Source organism: Exophiala bonariae (genome assembly GCF_035927105.1).
Source record: "Exophiala bonariae strain CCFEE 5792 chromosome Unknown scaffold_2, whole genome shotgun sequence".
Taxonomy (NCBI): domain Eukaryota; kingdom Fungi; phylum Ascomycota; class Eurotiomycetes; order Chaetothyriales; family Herpotrichiellaceae; genus Exophiala; species Exophiala bonariae.
In genome coordinates this window covers 1,063,613-1,081,229 of record NW_027042477.1, presented here as the reverse complement: position 1 = coordinate 1,081,229, position 17,617 = coordinate 1,063,613, and the positions used below count along the sequence as shown (strand labels likewise).

The following is a 17,617-nucleotide window of genomic DNA, read 5'->3' as shown; positions in this document are numbered from 1 at the left end:
AGACCACACGTAAATCTGATAGAGTCCCGACCGTCATCAAAGCTTCGACTGCTCCAACCTCAAAATCACCCGACCAAGCCCTCCAAGAGCAATCACAGCGGACGTCAACTTCTGAAACACAAAAGCCACCATGACGACTCCAGACTCCCTCATCCCACTGACGTCCTCCCTGTCCTCGGGCGTGATCCTCTCCGTAAAGGTATGGATCCCCGAGGACAAGATGACCGAGTTCTTCGAATTGTTCGAACCGGCGTACCGCGCGGTGGTGGCGGAGCCGGAATGCCGGTTCTTCGTCGTCTCGAGACACCCCCAGGACCCGACGTGTCTGAGCTGGGTCGAGGGCTGGTCCAAGGACGTCCAGTGGCTGCAGGAGGTCCAGTTGAACAAGCCCTACTACCAGCCGTACCTCAGCACCACGGAGCCGTGGTTTCTCAGGGACCGTGTCGTTGAACTCACCGTCGTGAAGGACGGCTTGGCGCACTTCAAGACGCCGGCGGTGAGTTGATAGCGGTTGACAGCGGTTGTTGACGGTTGTTGGGGGTTGCGGGTGGAGTGGTGTCTTGCTCGTATGGGTTTGCTTTGCCGAGTGCACGAGTGTTCACCAATGTCTAGCGAAGTTGACCTAGTACCTTCGGATCTACTCGGTACGTACGTGCGTTCCGAACGAATGAGAAGCGAGTGGCGGAGGTGTTTTTGGCAATGGAGGGCCTGATGTCTCGTTGGGCCTTATATCGACAGACTTGAAGTAAGCCTCAAGCAACCCGGCCATATGACGGCAATGCTCACGGGTTTATATGCAGCAGCACGATGATATGCTTAGCCATATTGAGAAAAAGCCATGTTCTGTTGGTATCAACGGAAGAGATAGAATGAATTCATCTACTTGCTCTTTGGTCGCGCTAATGTCGAGGCGGCTGTTGCCATCGACTGACTTTTGGCCCTTTCTTCGTTCACCGCATCGAATATCTTACCTGGGTTCATCAGCCAGTGCGGGTCGAGCGCACGCTTGATCTTCTGCATCACACCGATGGTGTCTAATCCGAGTTCGTCGATTAAGCTTTCTTTCTTTCCTAGCCCAATGCCGTGTTCTCCTGTACATGTACCTTCCATTTCTATTGCCCGATCCACCATATTATGTACAGCATGCTCGACCTTTTCGCGCTCTTCAGGGTTTTGGCGATTGTAGAGGATGGATGTGTGGAAATTTCCGTCTCCAATATGGCCAAGAACACTGGCAAATAGGCCGAGATCGTCGATCTCTTTCTTTGATATTTCTGTTCAAAGTCAGCATAACTTATGATATTGCGATCGAAAACGTCTTACCAACGATATCGGGCAATCGCGAGATCGGTACCGCAACATCCGTGGACCACACCTCATCTCCTTCTCGTCGTAAAGATATCATGCTCCACAGCGCCTCCTTCCTTGCTTTCCAGAGATCATGTGCCTCTTGGTCGTTCCGAGCATAGATGAAATCGGCGGCTTGATTTGCCTTTGCAATGCCGGTGGTGAGCTTGATATTGTCTTGGACACCAGCTTTCGTTCCCGAGAATTTGAAAAAGATGGTTGGTACCTCTTTCCACGTCCGATTGGTGCCACCTGCTCGGTTGATGACCGACATTTGAACGTCATCCATGATTTCCATGGCAGCAACGGGTATTCCAGAGCGAATAATCTGCATTGCCGCAGCTGCTGCGTGACGAATGGTGGGGAATGTGACAACTCCGACCTTCGTTTCTTGAGGGATCACGGCGAGTTTGAGAGTTGCTTCGGTGATGATCCCCAAGGTCCCTTCAGCCCCAACAAACAGGTGATTCAAGTTGTAACCCGCGGACGACTTGCGAGGACGTTGTCTTGTTTTAATGATGCGGCCGTCAGGAAGAACGACTGTTAGATTGAGAACCCAGTCCCTCATGGTGCCCCAGCGAAAAGCGTTGGTGCCACTACAGGATGTCCCGATCATGCCTCCAATTTTAGCCGATGGGCCTGGGTCAACAGGAAACCAGAGGCCCTTGGCGGCAATTTTCTCATTCAATTCCATCCACTGTATTGAAGGTTGCACTACCACATCCATGTCTTCATCGTGAAGGGCAATGATCTGATCCATAAATGCAAAGTCAATGCTGAAGCCTCCATAGGGTGCGGCAAAGTTGGCCTCGAGTGACGAGCCCCCAGAGTAAGGAATCATCGGTATCTTGAACCGAGACGCAATTTTAACGATCTGAGAGACTTCTTCGGTACTTTTGGGATAGACGACCGCCACAGGCAACTGGTCGATATTGATAGACGACCACTCTGAGTAGCCGTGGGCTCGAAGATCCTCATCATCTGTGCTGATCGCATCGTCACCAAGAGAATTGCGAACTATCTGTATTGCCTGATGTGGTGTTAGAATTTGACCATTTGTATGCTAAACTGTCGGCTGCTTACCTGCTCGAGCTGTGCCTTGGTGGCGTACGTAGGAGCTTTTGGCTTCCTCTCTAACAGCTCACTCGAATGGCTGCCGGCATCATTGACACCAAACACATAGCCGACTGAGGCGGCTGCCCCACCCGCCAGCAGGAAGATTGCATCTCTCGTCCATGTAGAGCGCTTGGCAGAGCCTGTATGTGATGAGGAATAATTGGCTCGGGGTGTCCAACGATAATCACAAGGACGACTCGGAGATGAAGTTGGCTTGCACCAGCCACGTGGCGCGTCGAACTTTGAGCGCGACGCGTTCGAGGCTGATGAATTTAGATAAATGGCGGTGGGCACAGATAACCTTTTGCTGAGAAGGCCAACTCCCCACTTTGCTCCCCCCACCGTGACCATCGTCATCAACCCGACTCAGGCAATCGTATGAGGATGTTTTCCGGGCTCTGAACGGGGATGGATTGGAGAGGTGGTAGAGGTTCAAGTCATTGCAGGTTTCGACCCCAACGAGAAGGTCTTTTCAGACCTTATTTGAATGGGCTGCGGCTATGGGCTAAGATTTTTGGACGATGTCGTGCTCGGAAGGTCGGAAAAGACGGCGGAAGCGGCATCTTGATGTGGGGGTTTGGGCTGGTACGTTGGAGGTAGCCAGTCTGAGGAGGCTTAAAAGCATCCTTCCTCTCCGTTGTACGCTTGCTATCTGTAGAAAAGAGATGTCGCTGTAGAGATGGATGAGAACGAAGGGAGTTGGGAGGGCAACCGGGCTGCTGTGGTTGTGGTTGTGTGTGCGGGTGCCAGTGTGCGTCACGGCCAAAATGAATCTGCACCTCAATCTTTGGCTGCCTGCGCTCACCTCACTGTCGCCCACAATAATCTCTCCCCCTTTTGGTTTTGAAGCGACGGTGATCTCACCACCTCACACTTTCACCACAACCCTCCGCCCCCTTCCACGTCGCTCATGGCCACGATGAGTCAATCGATGCTGAGTGAACTCGTCGAGGAGATAGATTTCATCCTCCTCAATGAGAAACCTTTCAATTATCAAGCCCAGTCCCGCAATTCATTCCAAGTGAGTCCTCATAGCAGATCATCTTCCAAGTCTCCCTGGGCTCTGATTAACCAACACTAGATATTGAACGACCTCCTGGACCAAGATCATGAGAAGACCCTCTTGGAACAATGGAACACAATCAAATCATGCCAGTGTCAGGCCATCGTTTCTGCTGCCTACAGAAACCGTACATTCAACCAACAGGCCACCATCTTTCTGTTGAAGCTCTGCAAGCGCCCGTACCTCGTGAAACTGGCTTTGGGTCTTGCGGGCTCCAACCGCCGAATTTTTGTTCAAGGAATTCTGAATCAAGTCTTGTTTTATCAATCCACGCCGAATATTGCAAGTCAGCCTCTTCCAATCGACAACGTGACAGAGCTATGTGAGAGCGCATTACCATACGAGAAGTATGGCGGTGTTCTCTACTCCGAGGTTCTCTTGAGAGAGATTGGCAATTGGAAGCATGCATCGCCATCGGTCTGGAATCGACGAGTCAAGGCTCTGTTTGGAACCCTAGGTTTGGGGGCTCTGGCCGAAATTGCAGAACCGGATCTCGAACTGGCCTATGAAAATTGGAAGACTCTGATGAAATCAGCTGATCACCTGGATTCGATGGTCTCCGTTCATATCGCGTCTTCGCTTTACCGACTTGGCTGCAGACACGATGTGTTTGCAGTATTGCCGCAATCCATACAGTCTGTATTCCCCAATATGCCGTCGACATTGTCACAGTGGCTCATTCGAGCGCGTCAGCTATTCATTCCGCCTCAAGGTGCAAAAATCTTCAAAGTCACTTTCATCCGGACCGTGAAAGCTGTGGTTGATACACTCACTGAGAGATCGCCTTTTCATCTCGAGATGACGGTCATGGCAGCGGAAATTCTTCCTCATATTGATGTTCGGTGTTTCCGAGATTGGGGCGAAGAAGCAGCCACGGCTTTAGAAAAGCTGAAGGAGAAATTGCTCGAGCCCAGCATTCCGCCCGCAGTCATGGCTCATGCATTTTGCGTCCTTCGTATCGGAACCACAACTCACGAGACTGATGTTCCCACCAATTTCATCGCTCTGTTTGAGCCCATTGTCAAGGCCTTGCTGTTACAGCCTCAGCCCTTTTCGGCCAACGAAATGAAGAGTCCTTGGTATTTCGTCATGGCTGTCATCGAGCTTCTTCCAATCAGCTCTAAAGGATCGGTGTCAAAGGAGTCGGTTACTCAATGTCTCCAAGTCGTTTTGACTGCCGTTTTTGATCTATGTCGTCCTGCTAATCTTGACCCCAAAAATCGTCTCGGCATTGAGTGGGCCTCAACACTGCTTAGAGCGTTGGAGAAACATATGGGAATGTCGATGGATGATGATGGATTTCTTCCCAACATCTTCTGCAATGTGGTTCGCAATCTTGGGTTTCCCAGTTGGTGGACAATCAATCTGTCAAATCCGCACGAGCCTCAAAACTGTGCGAGGTTGAAAAGCTGTCCACATCATGCCGAATTCGCCAGACAGCAATTGTGCAAAGATCTCTCTCGTATTTTCATGGAAATCTCTTCGCAGATTGATCATCTCGCAGACTGTGATGATATCGTCAAACTCCGAGCTCAAGCAAAAGCTCAACGAGACATGGCCACACCTAATGTGAGTTGGGACGTTTGTCGGTTTGGACAAGTGCCTACCCATCTTGAGGAACTGGACAAAGAAAAGGAAAAGTTTATTGAATTGACGCGGGCCCTGAAGATCACAGAAGAGGACTTGCTTGAAACCGAGCAAACACGCCGAGCAACAAACGCCAGTTTTTCTCGGGCTCGCGAGGGGAAGGCATATCTTTTACGATGGTCTCAAAATCTCAGTAGTGCTCTCCAAGACCTACACCTAGAACGTGGACTTCTACAAGAACAACTGTCGGCCACACTCAGAGAGATGGAGCGACAACGAGAGAACGATCAAACTGAAAAAGACGACACCATTCGTGAACTCCGAGAGCAAATTGAAGACATGGAACTTGCGAACCATGGCATCGATTTGTACATCCAACGCCAAGAAGAGGTTGCACGTATGACCCAAGAGCGTTTGGAGACACAAATCCAATGGTTGAGACAACAGCTTGATGACAAGGACAAAGAGCTCAAGGAGGCTCACGACAAAGAAATCAAGGCCCTGCTAGCCAGATTTGAGGACCAGAAAACTGCAATGAATAAGCAGGTTGGTACCCAAGCCACTCTTCCTCCTGAAACTTCATCAGATATTAATTGATCAGCTACGTGCCTACGTCGAACTTCTCGAAGAAACCGAAATCGAATCTGCCAGCAAAGACGCTACGATTAAAGAGCTGGAACTACAAAGAGAAGAACTCTCGAGCAACGAGCAGCAACTATGGGAGGAAAACCAAGATCTCACACTCCAACTTCTCGACTTGGTCAACGACAACGAAAAACTTTCTGAGAAAGTCAAGGAGCTCGAAGAAATGAGCGAAGCCCTCACATTGCAAAACAACCACTTGGCCTCGTCTGAAGAGAAATGGAAAATTGAGACTGAACGCTTGGTCAAGGAGGCTAGTGAGCTCAAGGAGAGGGAGCAGAAGCTTTTGGATGTTCTACAGCGACCCCATTGAGGTCTGTCGTGATGTGCTACAGAGGCAGAGAAAGCTGCACGAAATGAGATTGTCGACAAGGGGAGTGTTGAAGTCCTTATGACCGAGGCAACTAGTCCGGTCACAGCGCAGGTCCTGGAAGACCAAGTTAGATCCTAGTTGGCATATTACTGTTCACTGCCCTGAGAAGATAACGATTCAACTTTCTAATCCATGTTTCGTATTTCGTTGTGGGCTTCGATTGTGACTTCCCCCTATTCAGCGAACCTTGTGGCCGCAAAAATAGTTTATCCGGATTCCGTGCCTAATTCTCTAAATTCCAAGCCAACTTAAAGGGCAGCCTGAACCCTAAACCCAGTCCGTATCGACTTACTGACAACGCGTGTGTGAAGAACAACGATTGTATTCTTTGTATACCTACCTAGGTAGACACCAATGATAGAGTCTTATTCAGCGAGTCCTATCCCACACATGACCGTGAACTTCGGAATTGCTTTCAGCGGCCACACTGAGCAGCAACCGCTGACTTCACAACACTCCAAAATTGGTGCGATGCTGTTCTTCACCGTTGTTTCTTGAAAGGACTGCCTGAGGTCCAGTGCCGCCGTTAGACAAGGTGCTTGATGATCGAAGATGACTTCTTCATCACTCTCATCTCAGACGGGTACCGACATCAAACGGCCGATCTCAATTTAACTGGAGCAAACAATTCAACGACACCACACACAGTCTTCAGTCATTGATTTCTGTTTGTCACAGCGAGTTCACTTTATCACTGGCACAGATTGAGAAAAGAAGGGAATTGTCACTTTCTTCACTCAAGTGACACCCATCGCTGCCTCGCCCCTTCCCTGGCGACTGTCGACTATCCAAATCACTACTGCGACTGCACCCTGACCGCGACACAAGGAGCCAAGATTTTCAAGTCCAGAGAGCTAATAAACCGCAGCTTCAACCTGATTCTTTTGATCTTCTGAATCCTCATCATTCCTGTCTTTTGTCGATGAGGCATCATTTCATCATTTCTATTTCAAACCATCAACCATCCTTTGAATCTCAATTCTTCTTTGCACACCTGAAGACGTTTGAATTTTGCTTATGTCTCCTCAATGAGTAGTTCTGGTATGTCCCAAACTCGACCACAATGGCACGCCGACATTTCACCACCCAGCAATCACCACTCCGCCCCAACATTCGACACTCGCACTCAGGATCAGGATCAGCACCATCCGATGATTGGAGGACACGGCCTTCGGTCAGAGTGTACATCCCTTCCCTGCCAGAAGGCACCACTACGTGGGAGATCTATCAATGCCTAGCACCCTATGGTGGCGGTCAAGGAAAGATCGACTCCATCCGCATCAACGAAAGCCGACAGGGCAACTTTAGTGCAGGGGCTACTGTCATCTTCAAGTATGTTAGCCTAACAATGTGTCAGATCCACTTGCTAATAAAGGATTTAGACCACCGCCACGTCGGGCGCCATGGGAGCAAGCGAGAAGAGGTGGCGTTCAGCTCATTATTAAGACAAAGGAGTTCGATCCCGTGACGAAGTTGATGAAGGATGTTGTGACACCACATTCGATTTCTGTCATATACGACAAAATACAACCCTCAGTGGCCCGAATCGAGAGCCCTATCAGACCAGGGATCAGCTATCTACCGGAGATGACCCTGATTGGCGCTTCCATCGATTTCGGATATTTGATCAATGAGCAGTGTATGGCACGTGTGGCGACGGAATCTTCCCCACGCAAAGACTCTGTTCGGCTCGTTTTGAATCTGAAGAAACGCGAGATAGCCCTTCATTTTCCAGTTGCTCTTGAATCGAAAGGAAACATTTCACTTAGGGCATACCGATTCCACGTTGCTTTAGACGACCAATTCTCGATGTGCGACACTTTTGATGGCAATCTCACCTCACTGGTTATTCATGTCTCAAATCCACCATGGTATTCCAAGGAACTCAAGGAAGCTATGCAGCTGAGCCATATTAAACAGCCACGTACATGGAGCAGCGAGGATGCCTGGGTTCGTCAGACTGATATCGTGGACCGCAGAGAAAAATTCGAGATGATCAATGACACCCCCGTCTCGTTGCACAAGGATATGAACTCAATCAATATTGCACGATGGACCACCTTCCGGTTCAACGTCAAGCCTGAGGAGACAGAACGTGGCAAGAGACCCCTTGTTTTGCAGAATATTCTCAACGCACTGATGGATTTCAATGTTCGCGTGACTGGTAATGCTGCATTCAAGGTCCAGGATAGCCCCAACAAAGAAGCACCGATGAGGAACATCTTACAGAGTCTCGCTACCATTCGCCCATCACAGTCGATCTACCTCGACTTTCAAGTACGGTACCAGCTTGAGGTTTGCATATCCTCTGGATGGCTGAATGAGTACTTGATCGACATGTCTTTTCTGAAACGTCTCTCAGCAATGGACTCCAACCGTGCAAAGCAGATGCTCATTCATGTCGATGCCCTTCAAACCCGTGTTTACAACCCCATGGATGTTTTTGAAGACATCCGTTTCCAAAAACCTGTTAGAGCCAGAGCCTTACCTGCAAACTGCGAAGAGCTCCTCCATGCTACAGTTACCGCAACTGCTCTAATTTTGCATACCCCATCTGTCGAAATCACAAATCGCATTGTTCGCCAGTATCAGAAGTATTCTGATAGATTCCTCCGTGTGCGCTTCGAAGATGACTCCTACCGGGGCCAGTCACGATTGTTCCCAGCAACCAACAACAAGATGCTACTGCTCTTTGAGAGAGTCCGTCGCACGATGAGACAGGGTATAATTGTCGCAGGTCGTCATTACGAATTCCTTGCATGGGGAAATTCGCAGCTTCGCGAGCATGGGGCCTACTTTTTCGCTGCAGCCGAAGATATCACCGTTGAAACCATTCGAGCACAAATGGGCAGATTCCACGAGGAAAAAATTGTGGCAAAGCGAGCAGCTCGCATGGGGCAGTGTTTCTCTACAACCAAACCTGTCACAACTGTCGGTGGTAGGCGAGAATGGACAAAAGACCCTACACCTGATGTGATCAATAATGGTTATACCTTCACTGATGGAGTTGGCAAGATTTCCCGAGCTGCCGCTGAATTGATTCAAACTGAGCTCAAACTACCTGCTGGCGAGCCGCCCTCAGCTTTTCAATTTCGTCTTGGAGGTTGCAAGGGTGTATTGGCAATCGATACTGAATTTCGTGATGTCAACGTTCTGATTAGGCCTAGCCAGTTCAAGTTCGACAGCGATTCCGATATCCTTGAGATCATCAGAGTATCGGAATACTGGCAGAGCTTCTTGAATCGTCAATTGATTCTGGTCTTGTCCGATCTAGGCGTACCGGATGCAGTCTTCCTGCAAAAGCAAGAGGAGTGTATCGCAGCGCTTGATTCTGCTCTCTCAGAAGACGAAGCGGCTCTGAGGTCACTCCGAGACAATGTTGATCCAAATCTGATGACAACTAGTATTGCCAATCTCGTCGAAGCCCAGTTCCGCTCCAGAAACGAACCGTTTGCGATGTCCTTACTGATGCTTTATCGTGCATGTACGTTGAAGTATCTCAAGGAGAAGGCCAAGATCCCCATTGCGAAAGGTGCTTTTGTCCTGGGCATTGCGGACGAAACTGGTACTCTCCGCGGTTACGAGAGGGACAAACTGCGGACTGCAAGCACATATGAAGAAAAGGTTAACGCTTTGCCACAGATCTTTATTCAGTACACCAATCAGCACACAGGTTCTCCTTGCATAGTCGAAGGCATCTGCTTCGTGGCTCGCAACCCTTCCTTACATCGTGGGGACATTCGAGTGGTGAACGCAGTCAACGTAGAAAAGTTGCGACACTTACGCGATGTCGTGGTGATGCCCACGGATGGTGATCGGGACCTACCCAGTATGTGCTCTGGGGGTGACCTGGACGGCGATGACTACATCGTTTGTTGGGACAAGGACCTTATCCCTCCAGTATGGGATGCTGAACCTTTTCATTACAACGCACCCGACCCTGTGACGAAGGACCAAATTACGACTGGTGATATCATCAATTTCTTTCACGATTACCTACAGAATGATTTTCTGGGTCGGATTGCCCACGCTCATCTTGCAGCTGCAGACTTCTTGGACGCGGGTATTCGGAGTCGACAATGCATCGAACTAGTCAATCTTCATTCTATGGCTGTCGACTACCCAAAGACTGGTGTGCCTGCTCAAATGCCTCGTGATCTAGAGCGTGATCAATGGCCACACTTTATGGAGAAGAAAGGTCGCCGTGAGTACAGATCTCGCAAGATACTCGGACGATTATATGATGCAGTCGAACGTGTCAATTTTGTGCCAAAGTTGACGGACACCTTCGATCCGCGAATCCTTCACTGGAAACCAAAACTGGAACTTATAAATATAGTGAAGGACATGAAGAAGGAATATGAGGAGTCGATGAGGCGCATCATGGCACAGCACAAGATCCAGTCTGAGTTTGAAGTCTGGTCAACCTTTGTCCTAAGCCACAGCAAGGCGGCCCGTGATTTCAAATTCCACGAAGAGATCGGACAACATTCGAGGACCCTCAAAGAGGCATACTACGAGATCTTCTGTGAAGAGGCAGGTGGCAGAGAGTTCCAAAAACTCGCACCCTATGCTGTGGCTGCATACCATGTCACGTACGAGGAAGTCAAGGAGGCCCTATTTCGCAACGAAGCCACAGATAGCAGCAGTGGTTCAGAAATTCTCTCAAGTTCGACCAGTTCGACGGGATCCTCTGCTAGTGATAGCCATGCAACTGGCTCATCTGACACCTTAAAGCAACCTTCCCATGTCGAGTCGGCCTCACAAGAGTTTCTGCAAATGCCAATGATCAGCTTCCCCTGGATTCTTCAGGATGTTTTGTGTAAACTCGCTATGCACACTCAGCTTGACGAAAATCCTGCCAAGCTGGATACTGCAGGGCACTCCAAGTACACTTCGGGGGTTGCAGAGCTGTTCGTTGAGGGAGGCCTGGCAACGCGAGAACATGAGCAGGCAGGGTTTGCAGATGGTGAAAAGGGGGAGAATGAATTGCAGGCGACAGCAGGCAAGAGTGGTCCAGGTCCTTCTCGGGAGCACGTTGCAAAAATTACTGGTGAGCCTTCAGGCCATGACCTGGATGGATTTTGTTACCAGCACTTCAAGGACCCGGCCTCAATGACCGAGGCAGAGGTCGCTGCTGAGGTTGGGATTGAGTCTCTGATCAACTCGCTCGATGGATCCAAGTATTAGAATACTTGCAGAGACGTTGAAGTCACAGGCAGAGGACCTGTTGAACTGATAGGTCAACGCAGATTTCCTCACGGGTAACAGAGACCATTTTCAGTATTTGCCTTCAGGCATACCACCGAGATGCTTCGTCTTTTCGAGACACTTACATAGGCAGCAGATCCATGTTCGTGGCCCAGGGGACCACAAAATAAAAGTCATTCAAGAAAAAAAAAATAGTAGTGCAGCGTAGTAGCTATGTAACCGCTGTATAGCCCTTGACGTGGAAGTGACACGAAGTGCCAATACTTTGTAGGAACGAGGAGAAACAATCTAGATTCGAAAGAAGACAAGGTTTTTTTTCATGATATTGTCATTTCCCAGTTTGATTTGAAGGCCTCCCCCATATGACGGAAGAAGGGTTTTGGGTTCTTTTTGCAAGGTGCTGGCTGAGAATCATGGTTACCTCAAGCCACTTACTTCACTCTCTAGGCCAGAAGAGTTCGCTGGAAGCAGCCATTTGTTTGATTTTGAAAGTCAAAAGTTTGGAAAACCCCAGGAGACGTCGTTGGCCACACGATCGTCCCTTCTGAGCACGATGAGCTTCTCCATCGTCTGTCTGTACCATCCCGACACGATCCAGCAGAATAACCCACCACCACTCTCTGGGTACTCCGATTTCTTGCCTTGCCCTGCCTTGCCTACCACCACACTATCTCTCTCGTGGGCATTCCCAGCATGAGCAAGCGCATCTACACCGTCCTCGTTACCGCACAACAATGAAAGCAAGTTGATCTGTTGGGCTCAACGTTTAAATGTGGGTATCGTATGGTTGAGGAGCCAGGCTCTCGACCTCGGTGAACTCGATGACTCTGGAATCCCGGGGCCCAACGGGCTGACGCTTCAGCTGGACGCTCTCACCCTTCTCCTTGGCGGCTTTGCGGCTGGCGGCGTTGGACTTGACTCTGTTCAAGACTGTGTGGTGGAAGAATCATGGTATGTTAGTTTATGTTGCTTGGAGTGTGGAGGCATTTCTATTTTTGCTTACATTCGTCTCTTGATCGGGAGTGGTTGATGTGTTCGACGCGGACGTTCACTCGCTTCTCCAGGTATCGGTTGCCGACTTTTTTGTAGATGATGACGCCGACGGCGGATCGGGTCACGTTGTAAATGACACCGGTCTTACCGTGGTAGACTTTGTAGGGCATCTAAATTCACCAACATATCAGTGCTGTCTTTCTGCTTGCTTCTTGCTTGAATTCTCGGTCTCTGTGATTTCTTGTCGCCTTGAATTTGCGTGGCTCTTTTGAATCGAGAGACTCTTGGGGAAAAGTGGGCTGGGAGTAGTAGGGGAGATCCTTACACCCTTCTGGACGGCACCGTTGGCTTTGATGTCGACGATATCTCCGACCTTGTAGGTTTTCATGTATGTTCCCAGAGCGATCATACCCTGTCGGAGCCGTCAGTATTGCTTCCCATCTCATTCAACCAAGCCATGAGCTCGTCGTTTTTGCGCACCTTCTTGCGGTGATCACGGCTGAACGCATAGCGCGTTCCAGCCCGGAGACCGGCTGCGTGACCCATTGCGAAAGATTATCGAGAGGATCGTGTTGTTGGATAGAAGGATGGGGAACGTTGATGGGTGCAGCGTTTACTGCGGTGTTAGTGGTGTTCGTGGGTAAGGTGCGCCTTCTGGAAATGTGATTTTTGCCAAGACTTGATGATGGGCCGCACACAAATTCGATGGTGGTGGGATTCATTTGTGCGCCAAGCCTTTGGTCCCGGCTGCAAATTCGAGGCATTCTCCAACACCACTACCACCACCAACGACTTCATCTTTTCTCTCAACGACAATCTGATTGCGCAGATACTTTCGCAATTATGGCGCCACGATCATACTCAAAGACCTACAAGGTCCCTCGTCGACGTAAGTTGCATGCATCGCATCCAGGTCATTTCCATGTTCGAGATCAAAGACTAACAATTATCACCAACAGCATTCGAATCGGCTCGTCTGTACGTGTATCCTGGCCACTGAGCATGAGCTTGTCTTCTCTGCTTATGTCTGAGATTCCTCTGTCTAACTTCCTCTGTTCTCTCAATATAGCGACTCTGAGTTGAAGATCGTTGGTGAATACGGTCTGCGCAACAAGCGTGAGGTGTGGCGTGTCCAGCTCACTCTCTCCAAGATTCGTCGTGCTGCTCGGTAAGAGAAATACCTACACCAATCCTTTTAAGACTTGCAAAAATATCGTATTTGCGCCCGAGGCATCATTATAACTGACCCAACCTACCCAAATAGTCAACTTCTCACCCTTGACGAGAAGGACCCCAAGCGACTCTTCGAAGGCAATGCCCTTATCCGACGTCTTGTGCGAGTGGGTGTCTTGGACGAATCCCGTATGAAGCTCGATTACGTCTTGGCCTTAAAGGTCGAGGATTTCTTGGAGCGTCGTCTACAAACCTGCGTCTACAAGCTCGGCCTCGCCAAGTCGATCCATCACGCCCGTGTCCTCATCAAGCAGCGCCACATCCGTGTCGGCAAGCAAATTGTCAACGTTCCTTCCTTCATTGTCCGTCTCGATTCTCAAAAGCACATTGACTTCGCCCTTACAAGTCCCTTCGGTGGTGGCCGTCCTGGTCGTGTTCGGAGGAAGAAGGCCAAGGCCGCTGAGAGCAAGGAGGAGGGTGGTGATGAGGAAGGTGATGATGAGGAGTAGATCATCGTCTCCTGATGGCAGAGGTGCGCCGGGACAGAAATACAGCAGAATGTGTCAAGTCTCGTCCAATACCACAAAACCCGGGGTCATTGCTCATTCACACGATCGAAAACATTGACCATTTACCGTCCTTATGGACATGGGCTATCCGCATATTGATGGCAGATAGACACCTTAAATGCTCAGTACATCTCGTGCTTCTACTGCATGAGATGAAGATCAATGAAACCAAAATCGAATCAAGCATCACAAACTCTTCCCAGGAAGTTTCCTTTCCAATCCTCATTCCATTTCTGCCGTTCCCAAAAGCAAGTGGTATCATGTGCGCATAATCGTCGTAAAACCCCCGAGGCAAGCCAGCTCCGGACGAGCGACTGGTCCATAGTTTTGGAGCAAGAAAGTCATATCCAAGACAACAATACTGATCCAATTACGCTTCCACGCCCAACAACCCTCGAAGAACAACATCACTCCCATGGTACCACCTACCCAACTCGTCCAGCTCGTCCCGCCCACCCTCTTCCTTCCTCCTTCTAACCTCCCTCGCCAACCTGGTTGCCTCGTTCCGCCTCTTCTCCAACTCGACCAACTCACGATCCACCTTCTCCACCTCCCTGACTTTGGCCGGCAAGCGCCGCTGCAACTCTTCGACCTGCGCGTCGACCTCGCGGTTCCTCGCACGCTGTTCCTCCAGCGCAGCGGCCGTCTTCTCCAACGACAGATTCATCCTGACATCACCGCCATCACTGACTCTGTCCGCATCATCACCGCCCTTCTTCTCTCTGATCACGCGCTTCAACTCTTCGATCTCCAAACTCAACGCCTCGACCTCGCCCGGCACCGTCTCAAGCACCAGCGCCCCGTCAACGACGCTCTGATACCGCGCGGCGACCTCCCGCGCGCGGCCCTCGATCTCCACCACCAGCGCCTCCACCTCTTCCTTGCGCCGCTTGACGTCCGCCTTCATGCCAACCAGCCGCTGCTCGAGCGCCAGGTTGTCGTCGTGGCTCACCACCAGTGGCGGGTCGCCCACGATACTGCGCAGGTATTTCTCCTTGGTCACTTGCTCGAGGTAGCTGAAGCGTAGTTTCGAAAAGAGGTCTTTGTAGTGCGTCAGGTCGGCCGCGAGCGACGACGGGGTTAGGTGGCTGTCGAGATCTGAGGAATAATGTGTTGTTGTGGATGAGACGTCGGACGGCCGCGTCGAGGGTTTGGATGTGTCTTCATTGTGGTTATTGTTGGAATTTTGAAAGTTTGAGCTCAGGATTGGCTCTGCCAGTGTCAGGATCGAGAGTTGCTGTAATCTTTGTTGGTCGCGCAGGGCCACGAGAGTGGCCGCGTAGTCTGTGGACGCCATTTTGTTGTGACTCTATATCCGAGCTTTGAACTGAAGTTTGTGGGGCGAGTGATGTCCTGGGTGTCTTTTCTTCTACAACGGGTTGTCGACGTGGATTGCAATGCCTCGACTTTAATCGCGGTCGCAAGATTGCTCGATATGGAAAGAGTAAACATCTAATACGGCGGATTTTAGTGGCAGGGTTGGCACAGATGATAATCAATGTTTCCCCGTAGCGTTCGAGGGATCCTTGAATTTACATCAACATTGTGCACACCCAGACATTACAATGTCATAAGTCGAGTGTGCGAAAGGCGAGTAATCTCCAAGATTATATTATACATCTATGAACATGAGAAGGGTGAAGCGCTTCTCAGGTATAGGCTCCGAATAGGGATACTCAAGAAGCCTTTATCTCTGTACCTGTGTATTCCCGCCCGAGCTTGCGCTATCGTGGTACTTGGTGGAAAGTCTCAGACCCAAGGGATGTCCTAAAGGGAAATGGCATCATCAACTCCGTGTTATGCTACGCTTGGTCGTCAACAGAAAATCCCGCCATTATGGTAATAACATGTGTGGGGAAGTTGGTTTGGTCATGAATGACATTGGTGGTGAATAATGTACAAGTGAGCGGTCTTTCAAAGCCATGGTTCAACCATGAGCAGTGGAGGACCGCGCTCATGCGGTGGTTCCGACAAGGCGTAGAATGATCTCGTATCTGTTTGAAGTCAGCAATGTTGAAAACAACAGCAGGATCCAGGACAACACTCACGTTCCAAACATAATGGCCGCGCTAGGTACAGCACGGAGCAGATGAGGTGTCATGCCTCCATACAAACCTGCAATACCTTCTTCTTTGGCGACCAGTCTGAAGCACTGCACAAGTCCGGTGTACTTGACTGTTGCTTTTCCATTCTCTGCAATTGTCGTGGGTGCCTGCCTTAATCTCGTCCGGACAACCTCATGTGGATATGTGACGGCGGCGGCAATTCCTTTGGCGCCAGCAGCAGCAGAGAATTTGCCGGCCCATTCTTCCGTATTATCAAACCATGTTGGTTGGTATCCTGGTGTCGCAAGTCTTTTCGCCTCTCGACGTGCCAACGAGAGCTTCATCCGTTCGTAGAGAACCCACTGAAGGGTTGATTCTGTAACTCCAAGATAGGAAGCAGACAATCCTCGATATAAGCCTCGAATTCCTTCGTGCCGCACGGTTTGCTTCACGCAGTCCCAGCTGTTTCGATACTGCCGTCGGCTCAAAGGATCGTGGGTCGCATTATTCTTATCCAACTGCAACCTCGTCTTCACCAACCAGATTGGATTTGTCGCAGTGCCCGTCGCGATTCCGGCTGTCGCTGCCGCTAAAAGGTGAACGGTCCACATGTTCTCCTTGCCCTCCGGATTCAAATAGTTGTTCAGTAGCCGCTTTCCATTTCCATAAACATAGAAATTGATACTCCGCGCCGGAACCACACCAACCAAGTTCGCACCCAGACCACGGAACAATGCCCGAAATCCCTCATGCTGGTGTATCGAGCGGAGTATTTGTACGGTCTCGGCGATATGAAAAAAAGCAGACCGAGGTATGGATAAGAGGGTGGTTTTGTGAGGGAGTGGGTGCTGTGCATGAAGCGCCCGTAACTGAGCTTGGTAGAAATCGGATTGTAATCGTGTTTTTAGAACGTCAAGTGGAGAGGTCAGGGCTGCTGCTGTCATGCCGCCAACACTGCAGGAGTGTCAGTCTAATTCTTTGATGAGGAGAAGTCTGTATTTGCCTACCCTCCTGCGACAAAATGCGCCCATGGTTTGACCGTAGGTCCATCTTTTGTCACCGCGGTCGCATCTTGGCCTGGGCCCTCCGGTATCACTTGTCCAGTCTCGCGGGCTTGTGGAAGGATATTCTCTTCTCTTGTGGTTACCTGGAAAGGCTTCGGGGTGGCAGTGGAAAATGTCATGAACGTGGTAGATGTTGTGGCTGGAAGATTATGAAGGATAATATACTTTGGAGTCAGTATCTTATGGATACAATGGTGTACAAATGAGTGAACGAGTGGGAGTCACAAGAATTGAAGAAGTTGGCCTGGACAAACGCGCAGAAGAAGCCAGTGACGAATGTGAATTTCTCTAGAGCGAGCGGCGAAAATCGATGCGCGCGCGAGTCATCTCAAAAAAGGGACTCTAATTCATGAATCGCGTGCGCCCTCCCATAGGCAATAGCGGATAAACTTGAATTAATCCGGAATCACGTGGTGTCTACAATTTTTCACATC

The 17,617-nt window shown here is 50.0% G+C and overlaps 8 protein-coding genes across 8 annotated transcripts; 4 read left to right on the top strand and 4 right to left on the bottom strand.

Moving 5' to 3' along the window:
• Positions 1–130: 130 nt before the first annotated feature.
• On the top strand, positions 131–505 carry LTR84_004907 (uncharacterized protein; the record flags this gene model as incomplete). The annotated part of the gene is made up of 1 exon (XM_064848480.1): positions 131–505. One exon carries the CDS (start codon positions 131–133, stop codon positions 503–505), a length of 375 nt encoding a protein of 124 aa, XP_064711104.1.
• A 374-nt stretch (positions 506–879) lies between these two features.
• Positions 880–3,026, bottom strand: LTR84_004906 (uncharacterized protein; the record flags this gene model as incomplete). Its single annotated transcript, XM_064848479.1, has 4 exons — positions 880–1,274; positions 1,324–2,377; positions 2,431–2,603; positions 2,984–3,026. 4 exons carry the CDS (start codon positions 3,024–3,026, stop codon positions 880–882), a joined length of 1,665 nt encoding a protein of 554 aa, XP_064711103.1.
• A 347-nt stretch (positions 3,027–3,373) lies between these two features.
• Positions 3,374–6,068, top strand: LTR84_004905 (uncharacterized protein; the record flags this gene model as incomplete). The annotated part of the gene is made up of 3 exons (XM_064848478.1): positions 3,374–3,484; positions 3,545–5,659; positions 5,715–6,068. 3 exons carry the CDS (start codon positions 3,374–3,376, stop codon positions 6,066–6,068), a joined length of 2,580 nt encoding a protein of 859 aa, XP_064711102.1.
• A 1,123-nt stretch (positions 6,069–7,191) lies between these two features.
• On the top strand, positions 7,192–11,318 carry LTR84_004904 (uncharacterized protein; the record flags this gene model as incomplete). Its single annotated transcript, XM_064848477.1, has 2 exons — positions 7,192–7,460; positions 7,511–11,318. 2 exons carry the CDS (start codon positions 7,192–7,194, stop codon positions 11,316–11,318), a joined length of 4,077 nt encoding a protein of 1,358 aa, XP_064711101.1.
• A 787-nt stretch (positions 11,319–12,105) lies between these two features.
• RPL21A (60S ribosomal protein L21A) lies at positions 12,106–12,878 on the bottom strand (the record flags this gene model as incomplete). The annotated part of the gene is made up of 4 exons (XM_064848476.1): positions 12,106–12,269; positions 12,343–12,502; positions 12,658–12,744; positions 12,813–12,878. The coding sequence occupies 4 exons, from the start codon at positions 12,876–12,878 to the stop codon at positions 12,106–12,108; spliced, it is 477 nt and encodes a 158-aa protein (XP_064711100.1).
• A 297-nt stretch (positions 12,879–13,175) lies between these two features.
• Positions 13,176–14,014, top strand: RPS9 (40S ribosomal protein S9; the record flags this gene model as incomplete). The annotated part of the gene is made up of 4 exons (XM_064848475.1): positions 13,176–13,221; positions 13,292–13,310; positions 13,402–13,500; positions 13,597–14,014. The coding sequence occupies 4 exons, from the start codon at positions 13,176–13,178 to the stop codon at positions 14,012–14,014; spliced, it is 582 nt and encodes a 193-aa protein (XP_064711099.1).
• Positions 14,015–14,444: 430 nt separating this feature from the next.
• On the bottom strand, positions 14,445–15,371 carry LTR84_004901 (uncharacterized protein; the record flags this gene model as incomplete). The annotated part of the gene is made up of 1 exon (XM_064848474.1): positions 14,445–15,371. One exon carries the CDS (start codon positions 15,369–15,371, stop codon positions 14,445–14,447), a length of 927 nt encoding a protein of 308 aa, XP_064711098.1.
• A 657-nt stretch (positions 15,372–16,028) lies between these two features.
• On the bottom strand, positions 16,029–17,302 carry LTR84_004900 (uncharacterized protein; the record flags this gene model as incomplete). Its single annotated transcript, XM_064848473.1, has 3 exons — positions 16,029–16,068; positions 16,123–17,073; positions 17,127–17,302. 3 exons carry the CDS (start codon positions 17,300–17,302, stop codon positions 16,029–16,031), a joined length of 1,167 nt encoding a protein of 388 aa, XP_064711097.1.
• Between the last annotated feature and the right edge of the window lie 315 nt (positions 17,303–17,617).